The sequence below is a fragment of the Colias croceus genome, chromosome 16, assembly GCF_905220415.1.
Source record: "Colias croceus chromosome 16, ilColCroc2.1".
NCBI lineage: Eukaryota > Metazoa > Arthropoda > Insecta > Lepidoptera > Pieridae > Colias > Colias croceus.
Window position 1 is genome coordinate 1,584,170 of NC_059552.1, and position 21,383 is coordinate 1,605,552.

Sequence of the window (21,383 nt, forward strand, 5' to 3'; positions counted from 1 at the left end):
CGTTGTCCTTAAATTGGACAATGTTTTATAAAAATGTCGCAAATTTTGTAGACACAAGTGTTCAAGGGAACACAGTGTATATGCTGATCTGCATTTACTATCCCACAAACATCTGAACGTACTAACAACATAGTTATCGTAAGCACTGCCTGGATGTGGAATATTTTATACAATCGTTTTTACAATGAGAATATTATGTTTTTGACTTATCTTTTATTAGGTCTTAGGTCTAGGTTAAACATATTTTATTAGTTCCTCGGACGCACTACTGACGTATTTAAAGGTTCGATCACAATAAATAACTTCGATGTATACATATTTTCAAACATTCCATCCAACTCATCTCATTTTAGAAATGTATATGTACCCACCTCTAGATTTCTTCTTCTCCTGGTCGTACATGATGACGACCTCCATGACCTTGCCATAGCGGCCAAAGAACACTCTCAGATCGGTCTCCGTGATGTTGGAGGGCAGACCGCCCAGGAACACCTTGGGGTAGCCACCGCCGCGCTTCGGCTTTTGCAGGGTGCGCGGGTTGCACGGCTTTGGATCGATTGTCCTATAAAACATTCCCATTTCAATATATGCCACGTTGATCACGCGTCACGTTAAATCGAACGTGATTGAATTCCAATTTCATTATTTATGTACAATTTAGGATAGATTATTCCAAATTCAACCTGTGCAGCATCCGGGAAGAAATGGGGTGTCAAAATGAACCGATGTCACAGTCGACTGCTCATTCATTATACACGAGTTGTAAACATAATATTTTATCGCAGCATAAATAAAATATGTGTCGGATAACTATTCAAGTCGTGAAAAGAATGTACTTAGCTAAATATTGAATCAGTATTGATTCAATGACGTCAATTTTCTTTTAAAACAAACCTTATTACTTATACTACACAGATATGATATAAGAAAATCCCAGATTCCCATTATGGAACAGATATCGAGACGAAGGCGTAACGTTACACACAGATAGCCTCAATAGCTTTTCTCATAAAGCGGATCGGTATTATCCTCTCTGTATGGGGCATTGTTTCGCATTTCTGGGATGAATAAAGCTCTTAATTTTACACTTTTCATTTATCTAGATAGATTATTATCCAACTACTTTAATTATTGTTCGAACTATAGTAAACTTATTTATAAATTCCTATTTATAATTCTATAGTTCTTTTTATAGACAGACATTTCTTTCAATTTTGTAATAAGAGCATGGGAAAATTAACTGTTTTATCAAGGTACTACACTACAGTAAATGTTTCAACATGACGTCTAGCTAAAGATAAAAGATGTATCTACCTACTAGAGATGTTACTATGTGTAAATGAAGCCTCGAAATGTCTCGTGTTATGGATTTAGTCATTAAATAATAAGAACTGCTGAGCATTTAAACCAAATGTGTAATTACGTACACACGGAAACAGCCAAAATCATTAAAATTTTATGACTTTTAGTGAATGTGTTTTTTGGTTTGCTAATTTTATTTAGTTCAATGCTCTGAATTCGATTTAAATTTGGAGAGCATCAAAATGGCGTCAAGTGTTTGAACAAAGTCATTTACAACTGAGGACCGAGCTAATTAAATTAGTATGATTATCTATTGAATCAGAAACACACACAGCTACGTCACGTAACATCATGTTTAATATCGTATCTCAATCTTAACTTAGCGCTATAATAGGGGATTGTGTTTTAATTTGTTGCTGGCATGTGTCCGCACCTTTATTGGAATATTTTATTAACTTCCACGAATATCGTTCTAACTTCTAATCGTACATAAATTGAATTCAAATCCTACGTGCCAATCTCACACATTATTCCGCGTAAAAAAATGTCTACACGCATCGCTATAAAATCAACGTTATCTAATAACGCCAAGGTAATAAATCAAAACCAACGCCGGCAAATTGGCACGTACCAGATTATTTGACATCTTTTCAGTGTCGTTTTACCTGAATAATTTATTGTACAAGCAGTGATGGAAAAAAATCGTTTGTATGACACTCCCCAACCCCATCAATCAAGCAAACCATCCCCCCACAGTGGAACAATACTTTATACAATAGTCTAGTTTTGTTATAATACTAGGTATCTGAAAACCTGTCACAATAAAATTCAAATTAAATGTCGCAGTTGTCTTACTTCAAAAATTGTGCTGTTGGAAATTTTGTAGACACAAAAGTTTATAAAAACAATGTGTATATGCTGATTTCCAATTACTGTCCCACAAACATCTGAACGTACCATCAACATTGTGTTGTAGGCACTGCCTGGATGTGGATATTGTTAAGTTAAAAGCAATAACAGGATCAACTAGCGCATATCTGTGAATACACAGTTTAAACGAGGAGACGCCTTAGTATAAATTCCTTAAAGATGGGCACGGCAAGCATGATGCTATATATTTTATCTAGTACATCCAACTACGCTGGCACTGACACGTAAACAATAAACATTGTGTTCAGTGAATGGGTTCTCTAAAAAATTCGCGGCCAATTGAATCTCCGTTAGCATGACGTCGCGAAATGGTGACGCGGACGTTACCAAAAAGTACTGTTATCAATCAAGAGGTCAGTGTCTGATTAATGTTAAATTATAGAAGCTAGTTCGATCTCGCCGCTGTAATTTAAATACGTGTCCACAGATGTGAATATCGAAGAAAAGAATGATATGATATGAAATGATGACATTTTCTATGCACGTGTGTGATTTCATTGTATATTTAATAATGTTAAGTAGTTAATGTAGCATGCGGAGTATTTACATAGAAACCATTGTATTTAACAGTCTTAGCGACAAAGACGTGGAAATGCGATGTTATCTGCTTATCTACGATACGATGGGCTTTGAAGGTGTTTTAAATTCCGTCTATCAGAGCATGCGTACACGTGCTACATTTTTTTGTAATTAAAACCCCGCACAAGATCTCATTATATATCACAAAGTTACCAAGTCAGAGAATCTTTCATAATTATGTGCAGTAAAATAAAATGTTCAGGAGGCTAATGCAAAATTAGTGCAAAAAAATTGCAACTTTCATTATTGTAACAAGAAAAGTAAGAGTACATAATACATATATATTATGTTCTAATCTCAGAAACAACTTTCCAATTCGGATGAAACTTTCACTAATGTGTTATATTTCTTTCCGGTAATAGGCTGAATAACCTAGTCCATTTGTTAGTACCTAAGTTTACTGAATAAAAGTAAAACCTAAATCTAATAACAGGTAAGTAATTGCCAATTAAACTTCTAAAAATCGAAATCTTATTTAAAACTAATAAATGAAAAGATTCATAAACTAAAATCTAAGAACCTGAAATCGAAATATGTAGTCCTTCAGCCCTCTTGACATCCTCACGCTCCATTTTACGTCAAGTCTTTTGTCATAGCATCTCTAGTAGCATATCATAGTATACCGTTTATTACGGATCTATAGATATTAGAATACCCTGTTAGGTTAATAATAAAATACCTAATAAATACATTTTATGTAACTTAGGTAAAAAAAGCTAATCAAATTACAAATTTTAATGAATTTAACACACTGATAAATTATGTCCGGAATTAATGCAAATTGCTTTTAAGCCCATCAAATGTCGTTGTTTGTTCACCCCAGCTTAAGTAGGGGCTAGTGAAAAAATATAATCAATATTCAACGAGATACACCCTCGAAGAGCGGCATCCGACTTGGTCGGCGTTTTTAACATACGCGTGTTAAATTCCAACTTAAAAGGGTTCTTCAGCAAAAAAAAAATATTTATCATGTCTATACTATGAGTCAATATGAAGTAGGTATTTCAAAATTTTATAAAATTCGTTCACAATACAAAACAGCTTACCAAGGTAAAGTCGTCGAATTGTTTACTCATGTGTTTGTAATTTCCGAGTTTTAGCGAGTCCGTGAGTTTATTTCAGTATATTAATTGGGTCATCACAAACGCTTTATTACTTTTGTTATGGAAAAAAATGACTCTTTTGAGGTAATTATGGTTAATATGAACTTATAGGTATATCTAGAATTTAAAATCACCTACATTTCATATTTCCATATCAAATATGAATTAAGAATTAAAATACATATTTTTATACCTATATGAGTATGGCCGCCAAATATTGTACTTAATAACAGTCGTGAAATCGTAACACACCGTAACATACGTGACTGATAGTAACATACGTGATTTTGTTAAGCGTAGTGTACATTACAACTAATAATGCAGGAGATTTTTTTTACATTTCTGTTTTATATTGTTAATTAAATTATTTGATTAAATTACTTTAAAACTCAATAAAACAAATTTAAATATTAAAGAAAAAGTTTTATTTCTCAAATTTTGTATTTCTATAAGACTTACAAATGCAAGAATCATTCACAACTTATGATATTAATTACGAATACGAATTATTATAGTAAAAAAGTTACTAACTTCCGAAACATATGGGTCATTATACAAAAATGGGGTAACTCAATGTCACCAGCCAATTTATACAAAGTCTTATTATATTTTAATCAAATAACAATCTATTTTAAAACAATAAACCGTCCTTTATTTGGTCACTCACTTTCACTTCTTTATTTAAAATACAAATTGATAAAAAAACAAAATTAATACTTAAATAATCAGTACTTTGGCATGTCACAACTCCGAAAACCAACAATCAAGTGACTATTTTATAAACATTATCATTGATTAGAGAAAACTTACTAACTCAGGACAATCTTTGATATACATAGTATTATATAGTATAACTTTCATAACGAAATGTTTAACATTTTATTTAAAAAATAAAAATAAACTTTGTCATCGTTTTTATTGGTCAGTCCGTTGTGTGTTTTTTAAATTTGAAATTCTCGCTAAATATCACCAAGTCGAGGTCAAATCCCTGTCTAAATATTAATGTTGGTAATGAAGTTACTTGTGCATCCCATATTTTGATGGCCGTCATAACTGTACCAGCGCTAGGGTTGTGTTTGTCCTCTAAATTCGTGCTGCGCCAGTCAACATTTCAGTCCTATGGTGAGTCGTTATTTTATTGTTAAACTGATTTTTATTTTCATTCATACATGGTTAAGTATGATTTGTAAAAATATAGTTTGTTGATATAAGAAATAAGGCAAAAAAAACATAATTTGTGATTATAATCTCATATTAAGTCCCTTTTTATCAATCCGCTGGCATCAGTCCTATGTCAGATATCGCGCCAGTGGACTGACGTGACCCCATAGTACTGATGATTCTATCGTTTTTGAGAACTTTTATCTTGATTGCTATTGGTATAAGCATTTCTATTTGATATTTCAGTTTAAAACATCATGCGCCACGCTAAAAGAAACCGAATTTGACTAGGGAAGAAACATTTAAAAAAGAGTAGCAAAGAAAAGAGCTATTGAAACAAACTACTAATAATCTCATTTAAAAGATCTTATTTTATTTTAATTATTGATTTTGATGCTTTCAGGGCATAGCTTGTTATATGTATTTATTAGATAAATACGTAAACGTATAATATTGTGAAGTAAAATTACCTCAAAATAACATAAAAGTTAATTATTTTAATAACATTATAAAAATGTCAAAAGGCTCTTATGAAAACTCAGATGAGACTTTCATTCAAGCCTTTGGTTAAAAACCATGAACCATTTTATGAAAATTATTACTTTTAACATAAATAATGTTAGATTTTTTAGGGCTCCGAACCTCAAAAGGAAAAAAACAGAACCCTTATAGGATCACTTTGTTGTCCGTTTGTCTGTTAAGACGTTTTTTTTGAAGCGCGTGGAGGTATCAATTTGAAATTTATATTGAATACTCAACATTAAGAACCCTTGGGGCTGTAAAAAAATTAAACTTATAACGCAACGCAATTAAAAGATACCTACATCCGTTAATACTGCAAATTTCCGCAAATTTAAATATTCGCAAGGGAATAAAAAAATACACAGGATGCTTGCCGTGTATACAGTCTTAAAATATGGTAAAAAGCAACGTCTTATAACACAGATAAAGGAAAAATTGCTAAAAGTATAAATTTTAAGTTACAAACATAATAAAAAATAGGTTTGTTAGGAGTCCAACTCGCACTTGGCCGTTTTTTTTGTTTCTATTGTTTGTGAATTACTTGAAATATTAAGTAAAACTAAGTCAAAGTAGTAAGTTAAGTAAGAGAGTAAGAATATTCACGTTGCGTTAAATGTCAGAAGGCTGTTTTGAAAATTGAGACATTGTTTTTTCCCAGTATCACAATATATTATCAATTATCATTTTTAAATGTAACTAAGTGATTTTAATACTTAAAAGACATGTGCCATTACTAAAACTGAGAGATTTGTAGTAATTTTCATTGAATTTCTTTAAGAATATTACAAAATTGTGTTTTTTATCAGTACTATGTTAGCCTTGTCAGTCCCCTGGAGGCCAAATCCAGAAAATTTAAAATATCTCACAATCTACTTAAAAAAGTGGCTGGCCCGATTTGGAACAATATATTCATTAGATTAGCTATCACATACACCCTAATTTGTAATAATCTGATATAAAAAATATAGTAAACAAAATATCCTTAAAAGTTACCCCATTTTTGTATAATCACCCATATATAGTTTTTGAAGTGGGTTCTCTTTATGTAAAAAAGTAAATTTTTAACTTTAGATTCTCTAGTGAGTACTACCCCTAAGAGCCGCTCACGGATGTTACGTAACACAATAGTAACACATGGTATCATTCGTGAATAAAAATATGGTTGGACATAACCTAAAAAGCCTTTATTCGCCAAAGTATTGTAGTAATAAGACGCCGCATAGTTTTATTTGTTACTAGAATACTAAAGCTACACACATAATTTAAATAATATAGTAAATTTGTGTTCTTACCTTGCATAATTCTCACTCAAAATTATAAAAATGTTGCGAAGCAATAATGCCGACTACCTTTCGATTAACTTTGACAGTAACAAAATGGCGATTTTTTTTCTAAAGGTTGGCCAACATGTAAATCGGTGTTGCCACTACTTAAAAATATTTTTGTGGCTTGGATATCTATCTAGTTATTTAGGGTGTTATTTTATGGTAACCGTGCGTGAAGTATCATTCGTGAAAAAAAGTGAGACATAGTTTTAAGTGAGTTTTATATTAATTTCTTTTATGTTATTTTTATTAGAACTTGTTAAAACTATCCACAAGTTTACAGAATAATTTAGAAATACCAAAATTTTACAGGTATCAATAGATTTTTGCATAATTTTGTGACTTCAAAGTGTGAGATGACTAAGTGGGACACATGATTTTAGTATGGAAAGGAAAATAAGCATTTCAAAAAAAAAAATATTGAGCTTGTTAAAGGCACTCAAAATTAATTTAAATTATTAATATAATGATAAATATAACATAGTGAAGCTGAAACTATTTAAAAACTACCATAATTACTATATAAAAAAATCTGGTGCTATATAAAATGACAAGGACATTTTTTTTTTCTTGAATGTACAATTTTTGGCGGCCATACTCATATAGTTTTTGTTGCTACAAATATTATGTTGAATCCAATCATATAAAATGAAAAAATAAAGTTTGTTTGTCACAACATGTACATGTTGTACTATTGTATGTACATAAATACCTAAAGATTGGTGTAAGCATGAAATGTTTTATGTAAATGATGCAATATCTGTGTAGCAGTAGAAACCCTTAGCAGTAGAAACCTTAAAATAATTATAGATAAGTCATTTTAGTAGTTGGTACTTTATTATATTAAAAAAAAAGAATGGGTACAAGACGGCTATATAAAGGTGTACTTGTTAAGTCCACCTGTTGATACTAAAAACAATACCTATATTAATCAATATATTATACCATCATGCCTAAGGAATTTTTCAAGGGTTAACTTTTAAATCACTTTTGAAGTACCAGTAAAAAGTTTTGACAGTACTAGCTGAAAACAAGTCTATCTGGTTTTTTAAGTCTAAAAGGTCATACACCTTCAGATGAAGACATCTTTCAAGATTGCTTAATACAAAGTATGCTGCTTGCTGCTGTAAAGGTACATAATAAATAAATAAGACATTGAAGACACTAACCTGCCATCAAGTTGATGGGGACCGTTCTGCAGCACTACGTTCACCAGGGATGGCTCGGCAAATGTGACGAAACCGAATCCCCTGGAGCGGCCAGACTCGCTGTTCTTCATCACGACGCAGTCGATGACGTCGCCGTAGCGCGAAAAGTAGCGCTGAAGATTCTCCTGGGACGTTTCCCATGATAGCCCACCGACAAACAGTTTTCTGTGTAAATTGAAATAAAGATTAGTATCGCTTGATGATTTTCTCCTTTGATACACTATACTTATAAGGTGTGGGTATTAGTACTATGGTGTTATTTGTTCAAACTGAAAACTTTTGTTTTATATATTGTTATTATCATAACTTGTAAGTTTACATGAATAAGAATCTGGAGTTTCTAGTATTAATATACTTATATATTAAGTTATATTAAGTTGCATTATTAATTTATGGTTATGGTGTGAATATTGGTAGGTGGTAAATGTTAAAAATATGATGTTTCAAAAGTGCTTCTCGAAGAAGTCTTATTGAATAAATAAATGTTTAAGTTTGAGTTTATTCAAATTTCAAACATCATCAGAAAAGTTTAATTAGTCATAGAACCAAAATCTACTTAGCAATTGACTCAAGCATTTGGTAGGTATTTACTATTTATATTTCTTTAGAATTATAAATTTATAAGTTTCTTCTCAATCTGAGTATACAATCAATTAAAAATTGAATCTTTTAAGAGAAGTAAAACAAAGAGATGAAGCTTATGTCTTTGAATATAGTGTTATCAAACTTTAACACAGTAGATGTTTACCATGACCTATTGTCATTAAACATTATTATAATGACTATTTGAATATTGTTTTAATAAATACTATAGTCCAATCATTCACATCCTGGTCTGTTAATAAATGTGTTACAGATTCATCTCTTTCTTAATTATCCATACCTATCCATATACCTAGATATTTAAACTCTCAAAGTAAATATATATTTTCTCATTTCATACCAAGTAGTCTTGTTATAGACACCAGATGAAAATTAATCAAAAATTTACAATCACTCAATTTATAGCAATGACCCAAATAGCTTATATTATAATCTCAATATATTTTACATTTAAACCTAAGTAGCCACTAATAAGGAGACATACTGATAAGGAGAATGATGCTTGATTATGTTGATTGTAATGGTTAAGAAAATGCCAAATAAAACTGATAATACTTGAATCATTATCATTAATGTACCTAGTTAACAGTTTTAGGTTATTAAAAAACATTGCCTGTATTCTATATGTATGTGAACATATTTGTTTAACCATTACCATATACCTAAATAAGTAACCACATATTTTAATCATGTATTTTAAATTGATTGCTGTTAACGATTTCGTTGTTTGAATGAAACTCGTATTTACTGCGCAGACGTGTCAAAGTCGACCGACCAAGCGATTTCGCGTATAAAATTGTTGATAATGAAAGTAAACATTTATTTATGATTTATAAATGAAATTAATTCAACCAAAGATTCCGGAAAATCATCTAGCTAAGTTACCATATGTAAATGAATCAGCATGTTTTAGCACAGTAAGGTAAATGAGGGAATAGCTACGCGGCACTTCCAAAGCCGTTCTATTAACCTCATTAAAAAAGCCGCCTTTATCAAAACGTGAGGAATTTATACTGTGAAATCGATAATTTGTTTGCAAAAATGCCACAAAACAGTTTGATTCTTGATAAGAGAAAGCATTGAATTAGTCACAGAAAGGTTATTTGTCGAAATAACATTTCCGCATACTTGTAGATTATAACTGTTATATAAACAGTTTATGATAAATAATGGCCACATATAGGGAAATAACACATAAATTTGGTCATTTGTGTAATGGGAAAGTATAGCTGCCATGATCGCTACACGCAAGGCGCACGGACAGGCTTGGGGTCGGTGGCCGCTCGCCGGTAAAAGGCTAATGAGCGTATATGAAATGTAACCATGGGATTCTATAACAATTCGTAATTAGAAAAATAAAATGACACTGAAACGTCCTTCTACTTAATCAAAAGACCTTTCGTGACGATAGCTTGGTAGCCTTGCTGGCTATCTGTGAAATGCGACACACCAAGCGAACATGCAGTTTGACCTATTATAGTTTGCGTACGTAGAATAACATCAAAACTTCAAGCAAAACATATATATTTTTACATACCCCTTCTCGTCATCGTCCATGTCTGGATTCATACGCATAACTTATTACTAATTAAAAATAATGGTTGGCACCGGTAAGACACCCAAACCACACAAGCACAGACCCACACGAATGATATGGCGGACCAACCACTTCCGCTATCTCAAAAAGTCATGGAAAGAGGATATAGTCAATTGACAAACCTTTTTAAAAGTATTGTAAAAAGAATAACTTATACGCACAGATATAAATATTAATTTCATGAAAATTTTAATTACATTTTTGGCGTAAAAAATAATTAATATTTTGTTATTAATTTCTTATTTGTACAAATTAAAAAGTTTCGAAATTCAAATATGTACGCGTAGTTCCTATACTTTCACGCAAGATAGCGCTGACAAAGTGTTGCCATAACAAAAAGAAACAATTTTGTTGAAATCATTTTGATTTTATTTTTTTATAAATTGATAAAATAATATAAAAATGTTGTGTGGTTTTATGAAACCACGGTAAAAGTGAAACTTTTTTTCACACTATAGACATTTAACTTAAATTTATCGTATTTGTACAATAATTATCGTACGTATCGTGCGTCACGCGACATGCGCTACACCAACGCTACACAGACCAAAAAGTTTGAGATGATGTAATAAAAGTTTCACTTTAATATTATAAAAACGTGATAAAAACATAATTATTTATTTTAATTATAATAAGTATAAAAATAAACTAACTCTATTATAAGTAAATTCTGTTTTAAAAATACCATCAAATATGTATGGGATGTTTAAATGGATATGTACATAATATATGTATTATTAATTAATATGTACATATTGTATGACATTTGGTTTAATAATAAAGGTATAAAACTATTTCAAAATGATAGATGCAATTAATGAAAATAATTTATTTAATTTCTATTAAAACCTAAGGGCCATGCACTTGGGCGTGCACAATATATTGTGAACAGAAAAGGGAGGAGCTAGGGCACAGGCTAGGGAGTTATTATAATTTAACTACCTAATTAAAGAACTGAGTAACATGCATTGAGATAATATTAATATGGAGCAGACACCACGAACAAAATCTGTGCGCCAAGCGCGGCGGCGCGGGGCGCGCGAATGACGGCTAGACAGTCATAGATTATGCGATGTCACTGACTCACCGCTATAGAGGCGACACTTTGTTTTATTCTGTCTATTTTATTGGGTGCCACTCCTTACATGCACGTTGACTTGAAATTTTCTTTTTACTTACTTAATATTTATTTTAGGTATAAACTGACTTTACTACGCGGGGCTAACAATATCTGGCATATAATATAGGATGATGTAAATAGTGACGTTTTAGGTTCAGTCAGGGCTATGGGAAGTTTTATTCCTTACAAATTGAGCCTTTTTTAGAAAAAAAATAATTTTTCCCTTTCTTCACGGCCCAGACATGGAAACCTTGAATAGAAAAAATATTAATTACTTATCTCTGAACTAGCGGTCCGCCCCGGCTTCGCCCGTGGCACATATTTCGCAATAAAAAGTAGCCTATGTTCTTTCTCAGGGTCTTAAGATTGTCTGTGCCAAAGAAGAATGCCCATGAAAGTATGGACCACAGTACAGTGTTGCGTCAATGCCAGAGTGGTTTTGGAGGGTTCTTCGATATTCAAAAGATTTTTACCAATTGATTTTTTTGTGATAAAAACAGGGGTTTTCAAGATATTGAGAAAAATGTGAAATAACCTCAAAACTTAAATAACCCCGATTTAGTTAGGTTTATGTGTGATTTAGGTAACATTTTATCGTCCAAAGGTTATTTTTCGATTAACATATATTTTAATCTATGCGTAGAGCTTATGCTTTCAGACAAAGTCTATCTGTTCATCGGCTAGTGTAGGTAGGCACCAGAAATCTTCCGGGACGGATTTCAAAAAAACCTAAATATATATACTTAAAAAATGCCAATTGAGTTTTTATTCGGTTTACATGTTTTTGTTGTTGTTTGAATCATTTTTTCACTACATATTCGAAGAAAGAAACAAATAAGAAATAACTGGTTACCTACCAAGCTATGTCATAATAATATTTTTTTTAATATATGTACATATTTATATTATTTTACTTCACTATCTTTGTTAAAACAACCTACAGTGTATAAACAATACCTTAAAGAGTGATTTTATGTTAATTGATTTTTTTTGTAATTCAATGAAAACAATAATCGATATTAATACATTTAGCTATTTACCATAGTAAATGTAATAAGTTACCGCTTGGTTACCGTGGTAACCGGTAATGGACACTAAATCTATAATAACGGATCTAAACAATTACATGTCTTATTAGATTTACAAAACATTCCCTGTTCAAAATATATTTTCCGATGGTAAGAAGGCCTCTAAATTGCCGAGATTTTTTTTTAATAGTATTGTTGTCTTGATGCATGAGAAAAACCAGTACCAAAAATGGGCATTCTCCTTTCATCAAAATCGGTCCAGTAGTTTATGAGCCTATTAATTACAATCAAACAAACAAACAAAGTTTTCCTCTTTATAATATTAGTGCAGATAAATAAATAATAATTCAATTATACGTTCAAGTCAGTAGCTTATACAATATCAATTAAAAACTTGATTAAAATCAATTAACAAAAAAAAAATTGGTGATTGAGTAATTGATTTTCATATTTCATGATTTCACCTTTTTTCAATTAACAACCAGTCTATGCTTTTCTAAATATGTAAAATTATTATTTTATACTATAAAAATATACGCCAGCAATTATTACTAACAACACTTATTTCATGCCCAATGTCATATCTTAAATTTTTAATCTATGACAAAATGTCGCCCGCCAAAAATTTTGCTCTAACTAAGTTTTAAAAATTATTATCTAGTTACTTAACTGATGAAAAGTTATTCCTTTGCACTTTTCCGTATTCTTTGTATTATTTGTGCAATATCGTAACACACACGTAGGCATATTTGATGCGTTTCACTTTAAAACAAATAAAAAATGAGCGTGACGTTCGCGCCAATGAGCGAGCAAGCGACTGAGTGCAGTTACGCCACATGACGTATGTTGAGTGGAACATAAGTGATGTAGGCGGTATCGTCTCCATATTAATATTATCTCAATGGTAACATGTTTTATGTTTTGATTTTTACATAAATTCTCAGCTACAATTTAATGTTCTAAAGGAGTTTATAAAATAATTAAAAATGATAGGGATGGTTGTGATGCAATGTTAAAACACGTAGTTAATACGGGATAAAATTGTGTTTTAATCTTGTTTTAATAATGTTTTTAATCAAGTATTTCTTTTTATCATATTATCAGAATATAATCATTTAGTGCTTATCTAAGTATCCATTACCGAGTTCTATATATTTGTATAACATTACAGTTCTTACGTACTTATTTGTCGTTTACGTATAAATCTGTAAAATATAATTGATTTCCAGTAGTAAAATGTCGTGGGACGATTGCAATATTATTTTGAATAGTAATAATGGTGTTTTTTTATACGGGAGATGTCGTTACAGGTGCCGTAGCCTTAGAATTTAAAAAGAAACAGAGGATAAAAGGTTGCTAAATTTAGTTTTTACTAATTTTATTATACTTATTTATTTTGGGCTATCTTGCATCGAGATTTTAAATTTGTTTTTTTATTGTTTTTAGGTATTAAGTTTAAAGTTATAGGAACAAGTCGGGCAAGTTGGACAAGATCATCACCAACCATTCCATACATAAAAATTTATTCAGAGAAATCTAAAATTTTTTACGTAAATATTGATGTTTTTCGGGAAATCAATGGTAAGTTCTAACCATTAAGTTATACAAAAATAAAAAAGGTACCTATTGGTATTTGTTAATAGCATGTTAGCAATTAATTAATAATTGCAGTATGGTATGTTCCATTTAATAATACTGCAGATAACCATTAATTATTGTCTCTTCGTCTACCTGCCTGTACCCATACGCACAGGTAGGTTGCATCCCTATCCAAAAATATGAAGAACTAGCGGTCCGCTCCAGCTTCGCATATCCATATTTCGTTTCATTTCAACACGAAAACACGGGTTATGCAAAAACAAGCCTTATTGCCGCAACATATGGTCGCATTCGTACCGGATTATCTGAGCTACAATCGAAGAACAAAAGAAGCACACGGGCATTTGATCGCGATAAGAAGCTCATTATACGAAGTTATTTGTAACGAAGTTATTATTGAAAGACAATATTCATGATGGCGAATAATAATACGGAACAAATCATACATGTTTTGGAAAGTACGGCGGAACTTATAAAAAAAACGCAAATTAATATATCTAAGTGTCCTAAACAAAGACTATCCAAAGGATATATACAATCGCGAATTAAACAATTGGAGGATTATTGGCAAACATTTCAAAGCGCACACTTAGATTTAGTAAAAATAACGCCGAGGGAACAAAAGGCACTTTTACCATACTTCGTCAACGAGGAATTTTACATTCACGAGGACCTTTATTTATGCATACTCGCTGATTTAAAGGATAAATTATTGAACATGGAATCCACTGCATCAGCCCTGGAGTCCAGCCATGACAGCACCGTGGTACACATCAACGAACGAGTGAGGTTGCCGCGGATTGAGTTACCTACGTTCGCCGGGAGCTATGAGGGATGGCCGACATTCAATGATTTATACCTAAGTTTAGTGCACAACAACAGCACGCTTTCCGAGGTACAGAAACTACACTACCTTAAGTCCAGTGTTTCAGGCGAGGCAGAAAGTTTATTACGTAATATTAGAATTACAGAAGCAAATTATACACAGGCTTGGGAAACATTAAAATTAAGGTACGGAAACAAACGTTTAATTGTTAACTCTTTATTTTTTCTCAGAAAAAATGTATTTCGCAAACTGCTTCTCAGTTAAAATCATTATTAGATACCACTAATGAAGTTTTAAATAGTCTTGTAAATTTAAATGTATCCATCGACTCTTGGGATCCGATTATAATATTTCTTGTAGTGCAGAAGTTAGACCCAGAGTCTCATAAAGCGTGGGAGGAATTTGCGTACACAAAAAGTGAAGAGTTACCGAAGTGGTTAGATTTAAAACAGTATTTAGAGTCTAAATTTCGTACATTGGAATTAATTACACCGCCTGTAAGGTCTACTAAAGAACGCGTTTTTCATGTAAATACGTCCGTTAATTCTGTGAAATGTTGTATAATGTGTAATGAAAATCATAATCTGTGTAAATGTAAATCTTTTGCAAAAATGAATTGTAATGAACGTGTTGAATATGTAAAAAGTAAGAAATTGTGTTTTAACTGTTTGGCCCCAGGTCATTCGGCATTTAAATGTCGTACCTATACCTTTGTCGTGTCACATATGTAAAAAGCGTCATCATTCTCTTCTACACCGATCAAATATAGGTATAGGTACAGATTCGTCGGTATCCGAGGTAACTACACAACCGTCGACATCAATGCGGACCGATGTAGATGAGAAGAAGGTGCATACTACAATGACGTCTTTACATAGTCTAGGAGATGGTGAACATAAGGTAAGTCTCTTGGCAACTGCGGTAGTAGTGATTAAAGGTGAAAATGGACACACTACTACTCTTAAGGCATTAATAGATTCAGGGTCACAGGCATGTTTTATTACCAAACGAGCTGCACAAGTCTTAAAGTTACAGCTCAAGCCGGTTAATATGATAGTAACTGGCATGGAGTCTTTGAAGGTACATGTAAGGAATGAGGTCAAAGTAAATATTTTGTCTCGGTGGGAACCTAAGTTTGAGTTACCAGTACACGCCTACGTGATGTCAAAATATTTAAAAATAAACTTACCTTCGAGAAATAGTATTAAACATGAGCTTGTACACTTTAACAATTTAAATTTAGCAGATCCAAACTTTTATGAGTCGGGTTGTATGGATCTTTTATTGGGTGTAAATGAATACACAAAAATTCTACAAGAAGGTTTAATCAAGGGTCCCTCAGGTACAATATGTGCTCAAAATACCAACCTGGGATGGATCATTATGGGTGGAATTAATATGAAGGTTAACACTATACATAAGTCTTTAATGGTTACAAATTTAACTAGTGATTCAAATATTAATGACTTACTTAAAACTATATGGGAGATAGATATTGATACAAATAGAAAGTTAACTAAAGAGGAACAATTATGTGAAGATATATATGAAAGGACACATGAGAGAGATACTAATGGAAAATATATAGTTACATTACCTTTCAAAACTGAAAAGCTGCTTTCACCTGAAGGAAACACGAGAGAAGTAGCTGTAAGAAGATTGTTGCAATTAGAGAGAAGATTTAAAAGAGATCCAGATCTGAAAAAGGAATACCTGAAAGTTATAGAAGAATACAAAGAATTAAAACACATTGAAGAAGTACCTGAAAAAGAAATAAATAAAAAAGCTGTTTACTTACCCCACCACGCCGTTGTACGCCAAGATAAGGAGACCACGAAGACTCGAGTTGTGTTCGACGCTTCCTGTAAAGGTTCTAACAACATATCATTAAATGATGAACTCTTACCTGGTCCAGTATTGCAAGAAGATCTCAGAAACATTATTATGAGGTGGAGAACTCATAAAATCTGTTTCGTATCAGACATTCAGAAAATGTACAGAATGATATGGATGAATAGGAATGATGTCGACTACCAAAGAATAGTCTGGCGAAATGATCCAACTGAAAATATACAAGATATGAGATTACTTACCGTCACTTTTGGCACAGCATCCGCTCCATACCTAGCTGTAAGAACACTTAAACAACTTGCTGCTGATGAAGGTCGTCATTTTCTTGAAGCTGCTAGAATATTAAACGAAGATTTTTACGTAGACGATTGCATGTCTGGTGGTGATGATTTAGAACAATGTATTCAGCTAAGAAAAGATTTGACGGAACTATTGCGAAGAGGAGGTTTTGATCTTAAAAAGTGGTCGTCTAATAGTGCAGAATTTTTACAATCTTTAGAACCAAATGATAGATCTACAAAGGCGCATTTAGATATTAAATTAGATGGTATTGTCAAAGCATTAGGTGTTCAATGGAATTTGGGAACGGATCGATTCGAATATAATTTTAGTTTAGAATCAATAGAAACTGATAACGTTATAATAACTAAACGCAATATTCTTTCTGATATACAAAAATTATTTGATCCATTAGGATGGATTGCACCTTGCATTGTTTTAGCAAAAATTTTAATGCAGAAGTTATGGCTTGAAAAAGCAAACTGGGATGAGGATCTTAATATTTTTATAAAAGAAGAGTGGAAGAATATTCGCGATGATCTCCAGAATATAAAGGATATTACTATAGATAGATGGCTTGGAACAGTAAATACAAATTTTGATACAATTGAAATTCATGGGTTTTCAGACGCTTCGACATTAGCTTATGCTGCAGTTGTTTATTGTCGTGTTAGAAATGATGATGGAACTTATAGTACAAGTCTAATTGCTGCAAGAACAAGGGTTGCACCACTTAAGACGATATCATTACCTAGACTTGAACTCTGTGGAGCTTTATTACTTTCCAAACTTTTGAAGCAAGTATCACAATCACTGCGTATACCAACGTCCAAGGTTTTTGCTTGGACAGATTCATCAATTGTTATTGCTTGGCTATTTGGTGAACCTTCAAGATGGAAAGCTTTCGTCGCAAATAGAGTAGTTGAGATAGTTTCTACAGTTAATAAGGAACAATGGCATCATGTTCAATCTCACGATAACCCAGCAGATATAGCATCGCGAGGAATGCTTGCTATAAATCTTAAAAACTGTGACATTTGGTGGAAAGGTCCCACGTGGTTAAGAAACAATGAACTACAATTAGAAAGACCAGAATTTATACAAACTGATTTAGAAGAAAAGAAGATACCTATTAATACAGTCCCACTAACAAATACTATACAAGATAAAATTTCATTAAAATTTGATGAATTTGATACATTAAAAGAATTATTGAGAACAATAGCTTATTGTAAGAAATTTTTGAGATTTAAAAAGAACAAAAGGTGCTTCCCACCTATTACGGTACCACAACCAAATTTAGAAACTCTTAAATTAACACATTTATCTCGTTGGCAATATTGTCAAAAAATGTTAAATGACTTTTGGTGCCGTTGGCAAACTGAATATTTGACCAGTTTGCAACAGCGAACAAAATGGTTGAAGAAGAATGATGAATTTAAAATAGGTGATGTTATTTTGATTAAACAACCTAATTTGCCACCTGGCAAATGGGCATTAGGGCGTATCACTGCCAAACACCCGGGGCCAGACGGTTTTACTAGGGTTTATAGTGTAAAAAGCGGTGATAGTGTAATAAAAAGAAGTGTATCTAAATTGTGTTATCTTCCTATCAATACAGATATCAATTAATCATTTAAAACAAGCGAGTCAATTCATTTCGCATGTAATTGTTCTTTTGCTATGGTATATGTATGTGTATTTGATTAATTGTATAAGTGTAAAATGTAAACCTATCTGTACTGATATTATGTGTAAACAGATATTTAATATAAAACTGTCGTAAAAATGTATAAAATTGTGTGTAAAGTAAAATATAATTAACAAAGCCTGCAAAGATTGTGTACCTATTTGATAAATTTATTAAAAATTAAAGTCAAAATTATAGTATTGTAAACAAATGTTCAATGTAATATATGTAACATTCAAATTTAAGGTATATATTGACTTTTTACGGTGTTATTTGTTAATTCATACAGCATGCCGCTTGTTTGTAAGTAAAGGAGACTAATTTCATTGTTATTTGAAAGGACTAGTGTAGTCCTTTGGTGGGCGGTATGTTCGGTTTTTTCATTAACTACGTTGACGTCTAAGTCACTAGTGTATCAATCAGTAATAAAACAGATTCAATAGAGGAAAGACGTTTCATTTCAACACGAAAACACGGGTTATGCAAAAACAAGCCTTATTGCCGCAACAGACTGTCTGTGCCAAATTTCATCAAAATCGGTTGAGAGGTTTATGCGGGACAGTGTAACAGACAGACAGACAGAGTTAGATTAATATAGTAGGGAGAGTAGAGAGAGTAGAGAGGTAATATTAATATAGTAGGGAAGTAGGGATACCGGATAACTATAACGGAATAAATATTATTAACTTATATTAATTATTATATTCAGCAAATTCACCACTCGTCATTAATGGCTGGTTTACACAGGCTTACTACTATTGCATAGCTTCTATCGCGGGCCTCGAGCGCGGGGACCGAATCCAGAAATTCCGTAACGAAAAAACCTCACGCTCTCCACTGACGGGCGCGGAGGTGTGGCTTGAAGGCATAGCATGCAATAGCGTTACCGCGGCAGTCCCCGACGCCCGAGTGCCACACGTATTTTTTTTTACAAACAGTTGAAAACAACACCATATTGAATCTACTTTGTAATGACTTTCAGGTAAAACAGTAGAACCAGGAGTTATCAATTTCCCGTTTCATTTCGCTCTGCCACCTGACCTGCCTTCCAGTTTTAAAGACACAATAGCAAAAATATTCTATCGAATTATAATTCAAAGCAAAATAGCATTTAAAATAAGACAGAAAGTAATTTATCCTCTATCAATTATTTCGTCTCTAAATCTCAATCAGAACGGGAATTACAGTGTGAGTAAATATCAGGAAAGTTTTTAAAACAAGCTTTCTGAATGATTCAACTTTTAAGTATCTGACTTCGCAAACTTTTTTTGTTGTTTAATGCTCTACATTTAAATTTTTTATAAATTAATTTTAAACTTTCAGTTACAGTCATTTTTTGAAGTCAGTAAAACATTTAAAAAGTTTGATGAATTTTCATTAATTATTCGAACATATAAGGGCGTGGCTATAAAACAAAGACTACCATTCGAGGCAATAATCAATAATGATAGAAAAGTAAAAGTTACAAAAATCACTGCAACACTCATTCAGGTAAGACCTTAAGCCTTGTACATCCACTTGAGCATGCTCGGACGAATGAGCCACTCATTCGAGCATGCTCAGAGGAAAAAAATGAATGTTTTGGTCGAACGAGAATAAGCTGTGCTCAGGCTGCTCAGTATATGCTCGGCTCCGTCATGTCTTCACGTGTCCGTGTAATGTATGTGTATTAAAACTCGGGGAATTCGACGCGCTCGCCTCAAACACAAAAATAACCGTCCACAGTGAGCGCCGAGCGAATGCTGAGCGCCTTTGAGCACGGACAAAAAACGACAGATGCCGGCTCGCCCTGAGCGCGCTCGGATTTGCTCAGGCCGTCAGGCGTCTCCACTTGAGCGGCTCGGCCAAATGAACCGCTCATTCGCCTGAGCATGCTCAAATGGATACAAGGCTTTAGGTACAACATAGCATAGATATAAGACGTAATCTAATATTTAATGATAATGAAAATAAAAAAATACACGGTCTTATTTCGTAAAACTTTCAGAAACTGGAATACAGTGTGTCTTCAGGCTACTATAATGCCGAGAAAAAAATTAATAAAGTTGAACATAAAAATCTAGTAAGCTCGTTACGGGAGACTTGTAGTTTTTTTATGGACATACCTCAAATACAACCGTCTTCAATAAACGTACCAAATACAATGGTAAACATATCGTATATAATCAAGGTAAGTTATTATATTAGAGAAAATTATGTACTTAGGTTATTAATTTAATTATCTAACACAAAAAATAATTATTAACTCCGTTTCAGGTCAAAGCATGTTTTCGGTTTCATAGGAATGTAAGCATGGACATCCCACTTGTAATTGGTACCACACCAGTAATTTATTCGTAATAAACTATTTCAAAATTATTATGCATGTTTTTCAATTAAATACTTTCTGATAAAAGTGGAACATAGAACAGCATTGAAAATAAATAAGCAACTATATATACGAAGATGTAAGTTAATTTAGAGTTAAAATAAAATAATTTTAGAAAATAGTATTATTAAATATTAGATATTATATTTTGTACAAATTTGTGTTGTGTAAGATGGAATTATATACTATGGAAATATATAATACTAGCTTTCCGCCGGCGGCTCCACCCACGGTTTCAAAGAAAAACTCGTATAGTTCCCGTTCCCATGGAATTTCCGGGATAAAACCTATC

The 21,383-nt window shown here is 32.4% G+C and overlaps 3 protein-coding genes across 7 annotated transcripts in view; 2 read left to right on the top strand and 1 right to left on the bottom strand.

Annotated features, from left to right (window-relative positions):
* The window catches only part of LOC123698602 (heterogeneous nuclear ribonucleoprotein 27C), a 30,889-nt gene extending 20,489 nt beyond the window's left edge, over positions 1-10,400 (bottom strand). For all 5 annotated transcript variants that reach the window (XM_045645314.1, XM_045645313.1, XM_045645312.1 and 2 more), the window contains exons 1-3: positions 10,271-10,400; positions 8,092-8,295; positions 372-562 (exon numbers count right to left, since the gene is read on the bottom strand). In XM_045645314.1, coding sequence (XP_045501270.1) covers positions 372-562; positions 8,092-8,295; positions 10,271-10,308 — 433 coding nt within the window. In that variant the 5' untranslated portion in view covers positions 10,309-10,400. The remainder of the gene's footprint in view (positions 1-371; positions 563-8,091; positions 8,296-10,270) is intronic.
* Positions 10,331-21,082, top strand: LOC123698682. The gene is made up of 6 exons (XM_045645427.1): positions 10,331-10,343; positions 13,925-14,059; positions 19,706-19,911; positions 20,047-20,214; positions 20,711-20,893; positions 20,980-21,082. Exons 1-6 carry the CDS (start codon positions 10,331-10,333, stop codon positions 21,061-21,063), a joined length of 789 nt encoding a protein of 262 aa, XP_045501383.1. The 3' UTR covers positions 21,064-21,082.
* On the top strand, positions 16,080-19,167 carry LOC123698533. Its single transcript, XM_045645188.1, has 2 exons — positions 16,080-17,779; positions 18,089-19,167. Exons 1-2 carry the CDS (start codon positions 16,176-16,178, stop codon positions 18,663-18,665), a joined length of 2,181 nt encoding a protein of 726 aa, XP_045501144.1. The 5' UTR covers positions 16,080-16,175; the 3' UTR covers positions 18,666-19,167.
* Positions 21,083-21,383: the final 301 nt, after the last annotated feature.